Source organism: Linepithema humile, chromosome 2 (assembly GCF_040581485.1).
Source record: "Linepithema humile isolate Giens D197 chromosome 2, Lhum_UNIL_v1.0, whole genome shotgun sequence".
NCBI lineage: Eukaryota > Metazoa > Arthropoda > Insecta > Hymenoptera > Formicidae > Linepithema > Linepithema humile.
Window position 1 is genome coordinate 13,060,188 of NC_090129.1, and position 18,743 is coordinate 13,078,930.

Here is an 18,743-nt window from a genome sequence, read left to right on the forward strand (position 1 = left end):
GATTCAAAGATGGCAAAAATACATAGAAAATAATGATGACTATGAAAAAAATAATTGAATTTTTGTTAATGAGTGAAGATTATTACAGTGTAAAAATCATAGTTATAGGAATTGAATTTTTTGAGAAAGAAAATTGGAGGCATTACTTCGTACCTTCGTATATGATAGAAAAGATAAGGATAAGGATAATGAATATTAAAATAAATTTTAATTAAAAATATTTTATACAGTCATCTTTTTTGCAGAAAATTTTGTTACTTATTATTTACGCAGTAAATTATAGTTAAAAATGCATTTTTTTAATAAGTTTGTCAACTGCTGTTTACAAGAAATATTTTACGAATATATATAAAATTTGATTGATCAATAATAGTATCGTATTTATTAAATCGATATTATTCGTTGTTACATCATAATGTATGGCAAACCTAAATTTTATATCTTGGTACAAGAAGTGCCTAACAAGGGAACCTCGCAAACCCGAAAATTCTAATTTTGATGAAACTTTCTAAATTCACCTATTTACTCCCCTTTCTTTACGTGTGTGTAAAATTTCATAAAAATCTGAATTTTTAGGTTCATGAGATTTCCTTGTAAGTCATTTTTTTATTTTCGAATTTTTGCCTCCCAAATGTTATAAATAAAGACTACTTTTATTATACGAAATGTTTAAACTTGTCAGACATTCATAGTGTTAATTACTGAAAAAAATGCATGTCACTCCGTCATAACTACAAAAATTACTACAAGACAACAATAACTACATGCTTAACATCTTTGGTACGAGCGTCAATTATAGTCGACAGTCACCACCCAATAAACATTAGGACATTCTATGTATGTCCTATGTATATACAGAAAATGTGAAAAGTATATAAAGCACATATCCTATGTATGTGAAATAATTACCACATGTATGTACATAGGATGTCCATAGTACATACATAAGTATATTCCAAAAATATGCAGTGTACATTTGTGGTATATACATGGGGTATATTCCGAGGATGTGCAGTGCACGTTCGCAGTATGTACATAGGATATATTCCGAGGATATGCAATACAAATTCGTGGCATGTACATGAGGTACATTCTATGTATGTACATAGTATATACAGTACGTTTTTTAATAATAAACAATTTTCATTTATTCGGATATTTATCTACCCAATTTTTGAACAATCAGTTTATCTAAATTCCCTGTGTTGGGATTCAGATATTAAACTGATAGAAAAAGTTATTACATCTTCAAATTGAAGACTTCAATATTATTACCCGCCTTTTGCAAGTTTTATATAGTTTTCATGATTAAAACTTAAATACGAGATAGATAGCGCATAACGCGTCATATAGCGGAAAGCGAACGAACTAATAACTGATTCTATGTATATCCATAAATGTACCTACATCAGTGTATATCGTATGTATGTACGTTACATGTATTATATACACATGGAATGTACACGAGGTATATTCTATGTATGTACAGGCAGCGATCTCGTTCAAATATACATGCTATGTATATTCATAAATGTACCTACATCAGCGTATATCGTATATATGTATGTTACATGCAGGGAAGTAACGCGTTACTTGTAACGCTGTTACCGTTACAATTACTTTTTTTCGGTAACTGTAACGGTAATGGCGTTACAAATTTTTTTTGTAACGAAAAAAGTAACTTTGTTACATTTTTCGGTAACGAGTAACAAATTTAACAGTTATTTTTATCGTTACATTTTTCAAATTTACTCTATATATCTACGAATTTATAAAAAAACTAACAATAAGAAAACTTTTTAATTTATATTTACAGCATCTAAAAATTCTTAAGAAAGCTGATTTACAACTTATTAAAAATTTTTCTTATTTAAAATATCTTATTATCAAAATTATTACTTTTATTATATATTATTAAAATTATTACACTTTATATTAATAGCGATATCATTATTAAAATTATATCATTTTTTTTACTTTAATGAAAAATAATGTTCAAAAATTTTTAATGTTTACTGTAAATTTGTAGTGTTTAATTTAATGTTGTATTAGAAAAATTGTGCGTAAAATTTGTATTATGCATAAAAAAAGTAACAGAAATTGTAACAATTCGTTATTTTTTGAGTAACGGCAACGGTAACAAGTTTCTTTTTAAAATTGGTAACGAGTAATGATAACGAGTTACTTTTTAGAAAAAAGAACGGTAACGGTAACGAGTTACTTTTATAAAGTAACTTTCCCAATCTTGGTTACATGTATATACATGGAATGTACACGAGGTATATTCTATGTATATACAGGCAGCGATCTCGTTCGAATATACATTGTATGTATATCCATACGATATCCTATGTATATACGTTTGATACATATACATGAAATGTACACGAGGTATATTCTATGTATATACAGGCAGCGATCTCGTTCGAATATACATTCTATGTATATCTATAAGATATCTTATGTATATCCACAAATGTATCTACATCAGCGTATATCATATGTATGTACATAGTATATACAGTACATTTTTTTCGCATTATGGATATTTCATGTATATACATAAGATATCGAATGTTTACTGGGCAAATGCATACGTACGACCGCACGTCGATTACGTTTAATTTTTTCTTTAAACTTTAATTCTGTTTAACAAAAACAAAAAAAAAATTTTGTGTAAATCAATATTTTATCAGAAGACATGTATTACACAATAATATCCGCGTAGCGGATATTAAATCTTCTTGCGCTAAGTTAAATGATGAAGGTCGTTAGAATACTCTCGGCCGTCAGATAATATTACGCGGTAAACCGCCGTACCAAAAACGTTAAGTCATAAGCCTGTTGCTGTTTAGTTATATCTATGCAAAAAATTCCTAGAGATTGAACAAACTTAATTAGAATGGTTCCAAGAAATCTTTCAATTAAGGTTATAGAAATGCAACAAAAATATTTTTTGAATTTTGAAAAAATTTTAAAAGGTCATTACATCCACTAGCGGATTCTGATGTCGATAATAGGAGGGGTTTTGACCTGCTTTAATGCATTTTTTACCAAGATTTTTGAAACAAATCCAGCAAAATTGATTTTTTTTAACTTGGAAGGGGGGGGGGGGTTTAACCCCCCCCCCTCCCAGGATCCGCCAGTGATTACATCCATCGTAAAACTAATACCAATAAGGAAAACATGAACTGTTTCTAGATAAAATGGTTGCAATATACTACTGAATTATTTTCAAAGGTTTTATACAAAACTTTATTTAGTCCTGATGAAAACTTTTTAGTTTTAGATTTATCAAAAAAGAGAACTAATGCAACATATGTTACACGTTTAGCTTTATCATCTAATTTTACATAATTGCATTTTTATTTATTATAATATTATTTCATACATTAAAATATTTTTCTAATTGTGATAATAAAATATTATTATTTCATGATAATTAATTTTTCTTCATCTTTTTACCTCAAAAAATTTATATACTTTGCGTGTATATACAATGTCTTAAAAATGATTTTACATACTTAATTATTCAGTCTCGACACACATATATACAGGGTGTCCGGTAATTGCTGAATCACCTCTCGGGTGCAGGTAGAGCGGGTTAAACCGAGTAGAAAAGTCCTCTATCGTTTTGCGATTTTCACAATAATTAATGAGAAATTAATTAAAGAAGATCGGCCAATTTGCGCGAGTCTAAGCGCGCGGTGAGAAGAGACAGCCTACTGTTACGTGATCGCTAGGACGACGCACAGTGGGCCAAGAGACCAGAAAAACTGGCCAAAAGTCCGTCTAAAGTTAATTTTGTTTAAAATTGTGAAATTATATACCAATATAAGGTTTTTAGGGTCGCTGATTTCGAATTTAATATTACCATTTTAAAATTCAAAATGGCGAATCCAAAATGGCGAACATAATATGCAAAAACAAGTCAATTTGTACTGAAAATCTTTTTTTAACGGTTTTTGGGGTAACTGTTTACGAATTTGATATTATTATTTTGAAATTCAAAATAACAGATCCAAAAATCTTAATTTTTTATGTTTATTATAAATTATATGTTAAATTATATTTAAAAAGAATTTTCTTTTTTAGTGCTTTGAACTCTTACACCTATCTAATGACGGAGAGTAGTGACCAGATATTATATTATTTTTGTCACTCACTATTTGGGGTGTTTTTTAGGAGTGAAATTTTACAGATCACATGTAATTTATAAATAATAATTTATGTATAGTATAATTTATCTATAAACTAACCATTATATTTTTAAAAAATATTTTTTATATTAATTCTCCGAAATTAATGTTCTTCATCTGATAATTCTACTTCGTCCAAGCAAACATCAATTTCGGAAAGTTATCGTCGAAGTTGCAGTCGTTTGCTTCTGTTTCTTGTGACGTGCTCTCATGCTCGTCTACACTCGGAATTTGTAATAACTTTCTGGCCTCTTCTGGGAGTATAAAATGTTTTTTATGTTTTAATCGTGATTGTAGACTCAAACTCGATACAATCGGATCTGAAGAATCCATTATTCGATTAAAAATATCTTCGAGATTTGCTTTTCGACTGTGTTTTCGACTATGACGGGATCTAAAGTTCTTATAATCTTTATTTCGTGCCTCAGAGGCCTTCTCTCCGAGCATACCTACGGGAAGTACGCTAGTTTTAATTATTTGTCCACCATGTATTAGAATTTTATGTGTGGTTGATGTCATTGGATACCATGGATAAAGGGAGACATAAAGTTTGGCGGTTGAAATGCAAAATTCTTCGAACAGAATTGGATTAATCGGCAGATGAGAAGATAAAGTAATTAATATAATTTTGAATTTATATAACAGTTGTCGTTCGATTCCGAGACACTCCGCTAAGCAATCGATGTTTTCAAATGCTCTACGAGCAGTATTTCCGTCATTGCTTGTTCCACTACCACCACTTTTTGGTTTATCAACTGACAGCCCAAGTTTCTGAAAAAGCATCGATTAAACTTTTTGCTTTTGTTGATTAAATTTTATTTTTAATTCATCGCCTCTGACTTGCCAAGTTTGAATGGTTAATCTGTAGGAGATGTGCAAAGAACACTCGAATAATCTTATCCACGCATGAAGTGGACTAATTCCATACTGCAATGAGTTTGCTTCCGGTGAAAATTTAGGAGAATTTATATTTGAAAGATCATTAAATTGTTTGGGAGTTGCATGGCAAATAGGGCAAGTTTGCATAGATTTTGTATTAGTAATAATATTTAAAACCTTGCCATCTATTAATGTCATATGTAATGAAAAATTTATACGAATATGGCACTCTTCTAAACTAAGTTCAAAGGTTTGCAATCGATTAATTTGGTCATCAATATTTTGCTTTTGTTTTAAAATAATGTCTCGTGATTCCTTGACGTACTCAAGATGAATCGGTCGACAAAATCTCGAAGACTGAGAAGTTTGATTAAACCATAAAATGACGTTTTTATCTATTGATAACTGCAATGGAATTAGTGTCGTTGCAAATAAACTTTCATTGCTTACATTTTCTTGCGATTTATCTGCATAAGATGGTTTATATTCCGAATGTCCACTACTGCCATCGAACCCCCAAGAACACATAAGGACTACGTCTATGTTTGTTAACTTATTTTTTCTAACATGTTGAAGAATTACTGGAGCTTGTAGATCAATAAGTCTCTTCGCAGTATGGTTAATAAGTGGTTGGAGTGGAACTGAAGCAGACGTTTCGGAAATTGTCATCAATTCTTGTGATGGCCTTAATTTTGATTTTGCCATTCTGACTTCGTTATAAGACGGCCATATGTCTGCTCCAGATGCAAGTGTCTCTAAGCGCATGTTTATATACAGTTTTTTAGACACATTGTTGTCTAAAATAAAATTTAATGCTTCTTCGGGGGTTTTTTTTCTGATTTGATTTGTTTTTGTAGTTATTAACTTTCGCATTTTTTCTGACTGTTCTGTACTCGATAAATTGGTTAGAACATAATGCAAATCATTATCGCCCGAATGTCTTGCAGCATGACGACCCGCCATTATAAGTTTTTCAACATTATGATCATGTTGGACACTGATCTCTGCCGCTTCGCGTCTTTTGGATCTATTTGATTTTTTATCGAAAGCGAGAGTTGGGCGACCCATATTAGTAGTCTTATTTTTAAATCTAAGATCAGTAGTTTGTAAATTGGGAATTTCAAATTTGGAATCCAACCATCCTGAATTGTTTGATTCATATCTATTTCTGATTCTATGAGCAGCATTAAATCTTGTATTATTTTTCGCTTTTAGAGAGGCTAGTGCAACTCGTAAACGTTTCAGTGCATCATCACTGACATCTGTGATATTTACATTTAGTTTTAAGAAAATATAATCTCTGACTGCATCCAATCCTTGTTCTTTATTTTCTTCTAGTACTTTAAGAATTTCACGTTTCGTGAAATGCATCGTTTCGATTAATGCAAAGCGTAATCTTAATATCAAAATTCTTTTAAATATAAACTGGAAACTAAATCAAACCCTTAAAAGCTATTTAATAAATAATAAATGAGAAACACTTAACTAATTTATGAAACGAAACGCAGAATATAGAAATTAGGATACACAATATTATTAAAGTTACAAATACGTCTGAATAGCTTGATAGCAATCCCAAATCTGACTGCCAATATTTATCAATAACAACGTATCGTCCGTCATAGAGACATGAAAATAATATCCGATCTTATTTACGCAACCAGATCTTCAGTTGTCAGAATGCCGATCAATATTATCAATCAGTTCGTCAGCTGACGAATATCATCGGGCGACAAAATCAAAACGGCGAGAACGTAACAGTCTTAATAATTGTCAATAAAATTATAATCTTATATTAATATAATATGACCACCTTTGCACCAATCAATTGCAAATCTACTATTTTCTTTAGAATTATGTTCGTCTCCAGCACAGCAGTTATTTTGCATTTCATCGCCATTCCAGAGCTATTGCCAGTTTGTATTTTATTTTTTAAATTTTATTTTGTATTCTATATTAATTAATTAAGCGTTTCTCATAATTATTGTATTTAAATTAGCTTTTAACGGTTTGTTCTAATTTCTACTTTTTAGTGTTAAGTTTCATATTTTTCTATTTTTCTTTTAAGGTTTTTCTTAATCCAGAATGACACACATACGCACGCACGCATTCACATCCACCCACACACACACACACACTTTTATACTGATACAAGACGAGCGATCGCGCCGCGCCGCGCTGTGAAGCACTGCGCGCGGCTTTAAATGCGATTTTCTCCATAGAGTATGAATTCGAGCAAAAATGTGCAGATTTTTCTTGAAGTGCACAATATAAATTATTGAATAACATGAAAAAAGTTTCGATTGGCCGCGGAACATTTTGGAACATTGAATCACAGAAGTCGACATCATGAAAAATATAAAAATTCACGACTCTTAAGCATCTTATTTTATAAAAATTTGAGTATATTTTTTAACTTTTTAAGTCTTCTGTTGTCTTAATGTTTCTATACAGACATTAGAAATACTTATAACAATATTTTAAACTGTTAACTAACACAAACGAAGTAATCGCTACTACTGGTATGATATTCATATTTCTAAGTTCGGACTTGCACCAACGAAACAATAATTGATTAATACGCATAAAAATGGTCTCACATGTATATTACCATGTCTCAATGATGATGGCATACACTTTTTCTTTTAATGCCGTAAGTGACTTTTGGCCAGTTTTTCTGGTATCCTGGCCCACTGTGGGACGCAAGGATCTAGCGTTACACACCGCTTGTATGTGCCGTTGTCATTTGTAGAGCGCTCCTCCCAAGGCGCTTTATCGCGCACCTAGTAACCAAATAAGAGTGGGCTGTATCGCCACCGGTCTCTTCTCGCCGCGCTCTTAAACTCGCGCAAATTGGGCGATATTTTTTAATTAATTCCTCATTAATTATTGCGAAAATCGCAAAATGATAGAGGACTTTTCTATTCGGTTTAAACCGCTCTACCTACACCCAAAAGGTGATTCAGCAATTATCGGACACTCTGTATACAGGGTATTCCGCACAAGTGTATTCGTTGAATATCTCGGAAAGGGCGCATTATTTTACTTCAGGACAAAAAATATATTATGTGTATTGACATTATAGATTACGATAAAATTATTTTCAACCTCCAAAAATTGCCCCTTAGGAGTTTCTTTGGAGGGAGGGAGGGGGGGTGCTACCCTTATCACGGTATTTTCAAATGGAAAGGGTATGTTTTGACTTAGAAATTCAAATTCTACGCAAAAAATAAGACTTTTACTCTTGTCATTTTTTTTTAATTTTCCTGAATTTTTTTTTAGTTAAGTATGGAGAATTTTCGCCAAATTTTTAGCTGTACAAAATACGGTATAGCTCTGGCACTAACTGAGATAATTAAATTTTAAAAAAGGATTCGTAAAGTGCATGTCAAGAGCTTTCTAACGGTGGGTTACAATAGTCAATTAGGCCAAAATAAGAAAAAAATGTTAACATTTGTAAAGTTTTGCGGAACAAGATAACGTAGTGCCAGGTTTTCCTTAATTAATGAAATATATTTAAACTATGACCAGGTAATAGAAAAAGGTCTATTGTGAACAACCATTAGAAAGCTCTTGACATGCATTCGCACTGTTGGCTTGTACTCGCTTCTCTTAGCTTTATTAGCTACTCGCAGCCGCAAAGGTAGGAATAAGGCTGTCCAGTGATGCCGGAATGAGGACGCGGATCAGACGGAAGTCGAATGGAAGAGATGCACACACAGGGAGAAGGTACGTAGAGGTATGCGCGCGCGCGATGCGCAAAATCCGATCAAGCAACCTCACCGTGGTGCACATCGGATAATACTAATACTGGCGGTACTATATCTCTCAAGTCTCATAACTAGGAAAATACTTAATGGAAAGGAACTTTAAATAGTTTTGAAAAGCTCTCGAGGTCAACTACAAGAATACGCAATCAAAAATAGGGATTTCCATTAAAAAAAGTTTTTGTGATTTTTGTGACCTTAACAACGCTATCCAAGGTCACACTAACATTGCTATCTAATGGGCCACTTAAAACCCAACAACTTTCATGGAACATTTTTCTCGAAAATGTTTTAATTTCAAAACATTGGGACTTTTTGGACACCCTGTGTATACAGTACGAAAAAATGTCCCAAATAAATTTTTAATATTATCAAGGGGGACGTCTGCCTGTGTAAAAATTAACATATACATGTACACAATACCGCCCCTTGGGGGTGGGGCGGGTGGCAACTTTGAAATTTCAAATGGGAACCCTCATTTTTTATTGCAGATTCGGATTCCTTGGAAAAAAATATGCGAGAAAAATGTTCCATGAAATTCCATGAATTGTTGGGTTTTAAGTGGCGCGTGTGTATATATATATATATAGATAGATAGATACTGACATACAGAATGTCCCGTTTTAAATGCTCCAGACAAATATCTTGAAAATTAAGGAAGATATAAAAAGTATTTTAAATAAAAGTTGTAGGATTTCGAGAGGAAAAAAGATAGCAATATTTATTTGATCTTAGAATGACCTTGAAAAGCCCTGTTAAGATCAACTCAAAAGTATTAAATGGGTATTCCTCTTTCTTATTACATATTCTTGTAGCTAATGTTGAGATGTTTTCAAAACATTCATTGCAAATCTTTTCGCGATAAGAACTTCCTGAGATATTTCCGATTTTATTATGACAATTGTTTGTGTAAAATATGAAACATCTCATAAAGTATTCATTTTTCCTTGATCTTACCTAAATATTTTTGTTATATAGAATGATGAAAATAGGAGTTTCCATTTAAGATGAAAAGAATCGATTAATAATACTAATTTTTACATTTGCAATTTTACAAAATGCAGTAAGATCTACAAAATATTATAAAATTTTTTAATTGTTTGTATTTCTTTTAATATTAATTAGTTTTCCTCACTATTCTGTGTATAAAAATAGCAAAGTTTGAAAAAATAGATATTTTTCAAGATATACTCTATATTTTACACTGTTTCACAAAAAATAGGGAATACTTTTCAGACGCTTAAAATTTAACAATTTTCAAACTGTTGTAACTTTGAAAAATCATTATATAACAAAAACCAAAAAAACGTTCCAAAGCTTGAAGTTCATACCTTTACATACTTGAGATAATTTTTTGAAAATTTTTTATCTTTATACTTTTAAAGCAGAAAAAGAAACACATTGTTTTGTTCTTTAAAACTACGCATCTTCAACACTTTGCAGCTTGATAATAAAGTTTTTACGAAAATTTTAAGACAAGCTGCAAAAACTACAATTCTTTATTTTATCTACAAACCGCGTGTTTATAAATGTTCCTACGATTCTTTGGCCGAGTTATGACTTTGAAAATAAACCTACATTTTTTACAAATAACGTTGAAACTCGGTGAAAAATTATCGCAGATAAAAAACAAAACAGTTGCTTAAAGCTTAAAGTTTGCTCTTTCACGTATTTGTAACCATTTTTTTTTTAATTTTTTATCTTCACAGTTTTGAGTCCAAAAGAAAAAAATATTGTTTTTGTCTTAACATATTTTTAAGTTTGTAGTTTATTAAAAAATTTTTTCTTGTAGTTTATGATAACTTTCAAAAAGTACAAAATTTTAAACTATATTGAGAATCGAGAGTCAAAGCCGGGTATTAGTTGCTTGTTAATTTTCTTTATTGTTACATATACATATACGTTTTAGTCAATTTTTTGACCATCTTCAGTACAAAGTAGTAATCTTCGGTAGTTGTTCAATCATTAAAAATTACATGAGGAAATAAAATTTTATTTGCAGAACGCATATTTAGAAATGTTTCTACGGTTTTTTTAGCTGAGCTACACGACTTTGGAACTAACCCTATATTTTGTGAAAAATAACATTCACCATCAACAGTAGCATTAGCGTAAAAATACAAATTTACTTTCAAAATTGCATAACTTGAAATTGCATAACCAAAAAAGAAAACCGTAGGAACATTTTTAAACACGCGTTTTGCACATAATAGAGTCGTAATTTTTGCTACTTATCATAAATTTTTCGAAAAAAATTTTATTATCAAGCTACAGAGTGTTGAAAATACGTAATTTTAAGAAACAAAACAATGTGTTCTTTTTTGGGTTTAAAAGCATAAAAATAAAAAAATTTTTTAAATTGCCCAAACCATATAAAAGTACAAACTTCAAGTTTTAAAAAGCTTTTCGGATCTTTGGTTGATAATTCTTCATCAAGTTGCAACAGTTTAAAAATTGCTAAATTTTGAGCATCTAAAAAGTATTTCCTATTTTTGGTGGAGTAATAATAAATATCTCAGAAAGTTCTCATTGCAAAAAAATTTGCAACAAGTGTTTTGAAAAAATGTCTCGACATTAGCTACAAGAATATGCAGTAAAAAATAAAAGTTCCCATTTAATATTTCTATGTTAATCTTGACATGTCTTAAAAACTAGCACCACCATCACAAAAAATTGAAGTAAAACTTGTATTAAAATTTAATACTATTAAGTGCTAATTTGATGCTTTACTTTTAATTTTAATGCTAGAGTCGTTTAGCAGGAATTTACAATTAAAAGTAGGAATGCTAGTTTAACATTAAGCTTGTTTAACATTAAGCTAGCATTTCCACCATTAATATAAACAATTAAAAAATAAATACATCGCAATTTAGTGCCTTTTAAATGCTTTTAGAAGCTATAAACAAAATTAATCTATTTTTTATAATTAAAGATATAAGTCAACAAAAATATACAAAACTATTTTTTATACACGGACAAAATGTTATATAAAAAATTATTATGTACAGCAGTGTAGCCATGGATCATGAGGGAATTATAAAAATTTTTATTATGTTTTTCACATAATGGCCATAGTATTTAAATATATTTTAACTTAAATTAGCAAAATTAGACATTTTTTATAGATGTTTAATGATAAAATGATAAGATGTTTTATGATTGTGTTTGTTGTTTCTGATTGTTTTTAGTTTATATGTAAATAAAACTGCAAAATGTCTTCTATTGAAAGATATTTTTTTGCTCCTTATGTGCATTTAAAAATGACAGTTGTTTCAGCAACTTTACATGAGATGCCCTGTAAGAAAGTTATATATTAAACCTTATAATCTCTTTTAAAATTTCTTTATTCAGTAAACTTAAAAATTTATTTATTCTCTTCTTTATGTAATCTTTTTCTTTATTGTTATAATAAAAGGTATTGTTGTAATAAATTCCTGTTAAACGGTTCGAACACTAAAATTAAAAATAAAGCACCAAATTAGCACCTAAATAGCACTAAATTTTAGTATAAGTTTTATTTTAATTTTTACTGATGAGGGGTGCTAGTTTTTAACAGATCTTGATGCGGCCTTTTAAAATTATTTCAAGATAAAATAAATATTGCCATGTTTTTTCCCTCTCGAAATCCCACAACTTTTATTTGAAACACGTTTTCATATCTTTTTTAATTTCCGAGATATTTGTCTAGAGCATTTAAAATGAGGCACCCTCATATATGTAGTACTACATATATAAAATTTTACAGACCTACCGAAAGGTGTTATATATGAATTCTTTAATCTGTTGCTCATAATTTTCAAAATAAAACCACTGAAAGATAGAATAATAAACGGTTGCAATTTTTATGAAAATTCGTGTTTAAGAATTGTCGAGGTTGCTGAATACGAATCTGATATCAAATTTGACAAATTATTATTATTATTATTATTGTTATTATTATTATTGTTGTTATTATTATTTTGATATCCACTATGTTAAAATCCGCCAATTTAAATTTGTCAATTTTAACATCACATTTGTAGCCAGCAATTTTGAAAATCATTATGTGTTGCACATGAATTGAAAATATTCAGTGAATTATTCGCAGTTCTTAGTTGCATTTATAATCTGCTTGCGGTGACAAACACAATATTTAATCACCAAAATCTTGTTAATCGTGATGAACATAAAAAGTCCCATTTAAGAGTTAAAAATTCTAGTAATATACTTTATTAAAAACAAAAAAAACTTTTTTAAGACGTCGCATACCATAGTTATAACATGGTCAAAATAGCTTTTTTTTACAACTTTAAAATTCTCGAAATTGTGATGTGATAGAGCATTTTTGAAACTGGTATTGTATTCGGCATCAAAAAACTATAAAAGGAGATATCTCACATTTTTAAGTCCAAAAAAGCTGTTTTTTGTTGAACTGTGTAATTTTTAAGATAAGAAAAAGTTTTTGTGAAAAAAAACCCCTAAAGATAAAAAATTTATTAAATTTAGAAAATTGTGTATAATACATTAATGTAATAGAATCTCTAATGTACAAAGAAATTAAATTCTTGACTCATATATTTGACGTATACTTTTATTCATTGAACGTTATTTGTCTTTATTTAAGCATAGAATGCTCTCTTCAGCTAGAAATGTTCACTTGCATCATTAATAAATAGGTTTGTTCGCAGTATATTTTATCCTCCAGATGGTATTCTTATTTCTAAAATCGTTATACGTTATACGATTATAACAAACCCAATCACATAACTTGAAAGCTATTTATTCCTGGATTAAAAATCACATACTCGAAAGCTCCATTTATATCCAAAACTCACTTGTTTTCGCGTTAGCGGAGCTGTCAGGCGGCAGACCGGGCTCATACGCACACAGTAGAAAATCGTACCTGGGTAGAAATTAAACTAGCCGAAATTTAACTATCTTATACAGGGTGTCTGGCAATAATCGCCCCACCGGTCATATACAGGTAGAGGAGGTCAAATCGAGTAGAAAAGTCCTTTACCATTTTTTAATTTTCATAATAAGTACTGAGTAATTAACGAAAAAAAATCGGCGAATCCGCGCGAGTAAAGCGCGCGCGGTGAGAAGGACATCCCACTGCTATGCGATCACTAGGCGCGCGATGAAGCGTTGGGAGGAGCGCTCTACAAATGACAATGGCAACATACGAGCGGCGCGTAACGCTAGATCCTTGTGTCCTAGTGATCGCATAGCAGTGGGACGTCCTTCTCACCGCGCGCGCTTTACTCGCGCGGATTCGCCGATCTTTTTTCGTTAATTACTCAGTACTTATTATGAAAATTAAAAAATGGTAAAGGACTTTTCTACTCGATTTGACCTCCTCTACCTGTATATGACCGGTGAGGCGATTATTGCCAGACACCCTGTATAATGACTAGTGGCAAGCTAGTACAGCTAAAAATAAACTAGTATAGCTAAAAATAAACTTTTTAATATAAGATATAGCTGATTACTAGCTAAAATTTATAATCAGTTTTTGTAATCTAGCTTAGCCATTACTAGATAAATTTTTATTCCACAATAAAGTGTCATAATAAAGACTTGACATAAATAATAAAGAAATAAGAAACTGAAATAAATCCAGTCATAATAAATTTTATTACTACTGGATGAAGAATTTCTTTATTTCGACAATTTGCCATTTAGATTGTATATTGGACTTATGTTATTTCAGAACTATGTATCTCAGTGTTAGTTATAGATAAATACAAATTTATGATGATAATGAATTTATGATTTTTGCTGATATGTACGATATGTACAATATATACAATATATACAATATATACAATATATACAATATATAATAACTAATATAAAAATGGCATAGTACGTGCAATACTTGGCTCACATGAATTTCGAGTTCAAAACCTCCATCTCAGATAAATAATTTTTTCAAATAAAATAAAATAATCGCACAAGAATTACAAACATTTCAAGTAGAATCATCGATAACTAGATCACCAATAAAAAAAATTGATAAAAGCTTTGTTAAGATTACATTAACAAAATAAGTTTTTTGTCTAGCCATTAGCTAATTTCTTAAGGATAATACAGGTCAGCAAAATTAAGAATATTAAAAGTTGTTAGAGAATTATAGATAGTTTCCTACGTAATTTTATACGCTGAATACAAATCTGGCTGCAGAAATTGCCTATTACGTCAGGTTTTTGAGATAAATTGGGTAAAATGGTCAAAAAATGATGATTTTTATTATATTCGTGAAAGTATCACAGAGAAAGCAAATTATTTCCTATATTTTAACCGCTTAGCTTTATATAATATTATCCTTCCTTTTCAAAATCAATTTTTATTTGCCAACGTGAGATTTTTTCTCGCCGAAATATAATTATTTTAGATAATTTTAGATTATTTAGATAATTATCTAAAATTTAGATTTAGGGATCCGTGACATTGAATCCGCCATTGCGAATTTTGTAAATCTGACTCCAGGTTTAAAATCAGCGACCCCTAAAACTCTTTGAAATATATTTAGTTTATTGTATTAGTGCCCAGTTCCTTCAGCCTGTTAAAGAGCTAAGTATACTCCTATGCTTTCAAAAGTTCATAACTTCTAACTGGTATATCTCGGCGAAAAAAAATCGCACGTTGGCAAATAAAAATTGATTTTGAAGAGGAAGGATAGTACTATAATAAAGCTATACTATATCAGTTAAAATATAGGAAATAATTTACTTTCTCTATAATACTTTCATAAATACAGCCAAAATCGTCATTTTTGGACTATTTTACGCAAATTAACTCAAAAATCTGATGTGATAATTTCTGCGATCAGATTCGTATTCAGCGTACAAAATTAAGAAACCACCTATAATTCTTAAACAAAACTTTGCAGATGTGTGTAATTTATTCTTAATCGGAGATTATTTATATTTGGCGCTATTCTATGGATAAAATATTCTTAGATCAAGGCATATTTGCGTTTCTTCAAGGATTCATTTTTGTGTGTAGTAATTTTTTTGTTTTTAAAATTGTTTTGTTTTTATACCCCTTTATTTAAATTAAAAATGTGAATAATTTTATAGCTTATTAATAACAATTATGCAGAGATTAAAATTCACTTATCATTGTAACATATCCAGCATCATTGTATACATTCCTGGTTTAAAACCACTTTTTTACATTTACGTATAGCATTTCAGTACTGGCAGTGAATATCAGAATGCAGCCTTAGTGATTATACGTGATTACACGTAGTAAATCTTTAGAGTAAAGTTGCAAAAGAGATAGCAGAATGTATAGAAGCACATAAAAAATCTAGGAATCTCAATCGATGACTTCAATCCAAGCAGAATTATAAAAGTATATCTAGAGCAGGAGGAAATGTAATATAAGAATTGTATTAAGCAAATAGTTATCATATTTCAATGAATTTTGCACACACTAAAATATAATAATAATACACATAATTTCGACAGAATTTTTAAAAAAACAAGACTACAATAAAATAACGTAAAATAAAAATTATCGTTAATAAGAAGAAAAATTATTGATAAAAACAGGAAAAATAAAGTAGAAAAGAAAAAAATAATAATATTGCATTCTAAAAAAGAGCGTAGGACATTTATATAATAAATATTACATAAAAAAATCTAGAACAAATGCAATACACAGAATAAAAATTTGTTTTCTGCACGAACATAATATCATATATTGCATATATTTGCATAACATCATTAAGAATCATTGATGTTAATTAAGAAACATCTGATGATGATTTACGCGTTTTATTCATCTTTTCTGCGGAATTTATTGATTTGTCCAAAAATTAACGAAGATTACACAACACTACTACAGTAAATTATTAACAAATTACCGGTAAACTTTTTCGATTTTCAGTTTATTCTGGACAAAATCCAATCGTCAAAGAATCTGATTTCCATTTTATTCAAAACCAATAAATCATGGTCGCCGTAGAATGTATCGAGAAATCCTCTTTAGAATTTCGCGGGAGAATGAAGTCATTCCTCGTATTACGCGTTTCGCATTCGTGTCACGTCACGATTTACATTTATCTGCGCCTTCTCACGTGACGACGTGCGAGAAAAGGATGCAAAAAATAGAAAGAGCAAACAAACTCGAAGACAAAAGACAGTAGAATAAAAATTAAAAAATTTAAAGCAAAATAAAATTCAAGAGAAACAGAGGTTCAATGACCTCACGAATCCTAAATCCGAAAAAGTAACCGCCAGTGAGTTTTTCCCGAGAATTTGTATTAGAGTTGTCATCGGTTTTTGGCCATGAAGAAACGCGCGTAAGCGAGCGCGTGCTCATCGTGACGCACGCGTGACGTCGACGCCGATTCGTAGACTCACCATCGAGATGACGTGTTGTTACGGCGTATGCTTCCTTCCGTGTGCGTTATCACACCGAAGTGCGTTAACTCGGCTACTCGAGTAGGCCGCTGTGTGCTGTCATCGCTTATAATAATCGCGGCATAATGCCGCTGGCGGGCGTAAAATGTATTACGTGTCGCCGGGACGACACAACGCCACGCGCGTAAAGTGACGCTTTCGCACGCCGCTCGCGAGTCAAAAGTACGAAGTCTCTTTTCCTCTCTTTCTTTCTCTTCCTCGCTTTCTCGTTCGCTCTCGCACTCAAACGAATCGATACTTCCACAAGCAGGCACGTAGCTGTATCGCCAACGGCGACGAACATGCAGCATGTATGTGCGAATTGTAGACGCACAACGACCGCTCTAACTGTCGCAGCACCAGTCACGATTACGAACGGATTAAGACAGTAAGCGCGTCGTCGTCGAAACGCGACGAATGGAACAAACAGTCCACGCACCAACTGCGGATCTGCAGCTGGAAGTGATGGTCGGCGGCGGCGCGCGCGACGAAGACAACAACATCGTTTCCCAATCGTCAGCGTTTGACTTTAAGCTGCTTTGGTCGGCTGCCGACATGTCACGGCGCTAGCGGCCGGACGCACGCCACGCGCTTGCCGGTCGCAACCGAATACCACCGGAGACAACCGAGCATAAACCAATGCTGACGAGGGTAGCGTGAAGGGCTGAGCTTCCGTATCCGATTCAGCCTTGATTTTGATAAAATTTTACAGGCACGTAACACTGAATGCAGTTGAGGCCACTTACTACAAGTGCGAATGTACAGAAATGTTTAGTTTCCGAGATATTTTAATTTTAATTATCCGGCTAGATTAACGATTTTTAAGATTTCCATGAAAAAATCATTAAAATTTAAAAACATTTTGCTGAAACGTTTCACTATATTAGTAAATTACATGATTATAAGTACCGACGTGTCAAAATATTATTAACAAGAAAAAAAAACAAACAAGAAATTAAAAAAGCTAATTTTCTTACGTCTTTGAATACAATCAATATCTGAATAATAACGGCTAAAAACTAATCAAATCTAACCTAACCTAACCTACCCACACAACATTATGTCGTCTTATGTTCGTCTGAAAGACATCTTAAAATCACTCAGACGTCTTACAAAACTGAGAAACGTATTTAAAACGTCTATGAGACGTCTTATGCAACAATTTTCGACGATTTAGAAACGTCTTCGAGATGTCTCTTGATTTGTTTTATAAGACGACTGTAAGACTTATTTTAAGATGCCCTTAAGATAAACGTTTTATTAAAATGATGATTTTATACTCTTTAAAGAATTCTATTGTAAAATAATTACTCAAGTAGCAAATGATCGTCATCTGATGTTTTTGTATCGTTATAATTGGTTATTATATTATATAATATTATTTTGCTCACTGAGTTCAAGTATACTGCAATAAAATTATAGATTATAAAATTATTATTACCGTTACATCTTATATAAACTATATTAGATATATATGTTAAAATATAAAATCCAAATATACATAT

General features: G+C 31.1%; 1 protein-coding gene across 3 annotated transcripts in view; it reads right to left on the bottom strand.

The window, feature by feature from the left end:
- LOC105669371 (uncharacterized) overlaps nt 1-17,512 on the bottom strand; it is a 57,238-nt gene extending 39,726 nt beyond the window's left edge. For 2 of the 3 annotated variants that reach the window (XM_012362278.2, XM_012362276.2), the window contains exons 1-2: nt 17,200-17,512; nt 13,660-13,727 (exon numbers count right to left, since the gene is read on the bottom strand). In XM_012362278.2, the coding sequence (XP_012217701.1) occupies nt 13,660-13,704 (45 nt within the window). In that variant the 5' untranslated portion in view covers nt 13,705-13,727; nt 17,200-17,512. The remainder of the gene's footprint in view (nt 1-13,659; nt 13,728-17,199) is intronic. The other variant, XM_012362277.2, reaches the window with a different exon arrangement.
- Nucleotides 17,513-18,743: the final 1,231 nt, after the last annotated feature.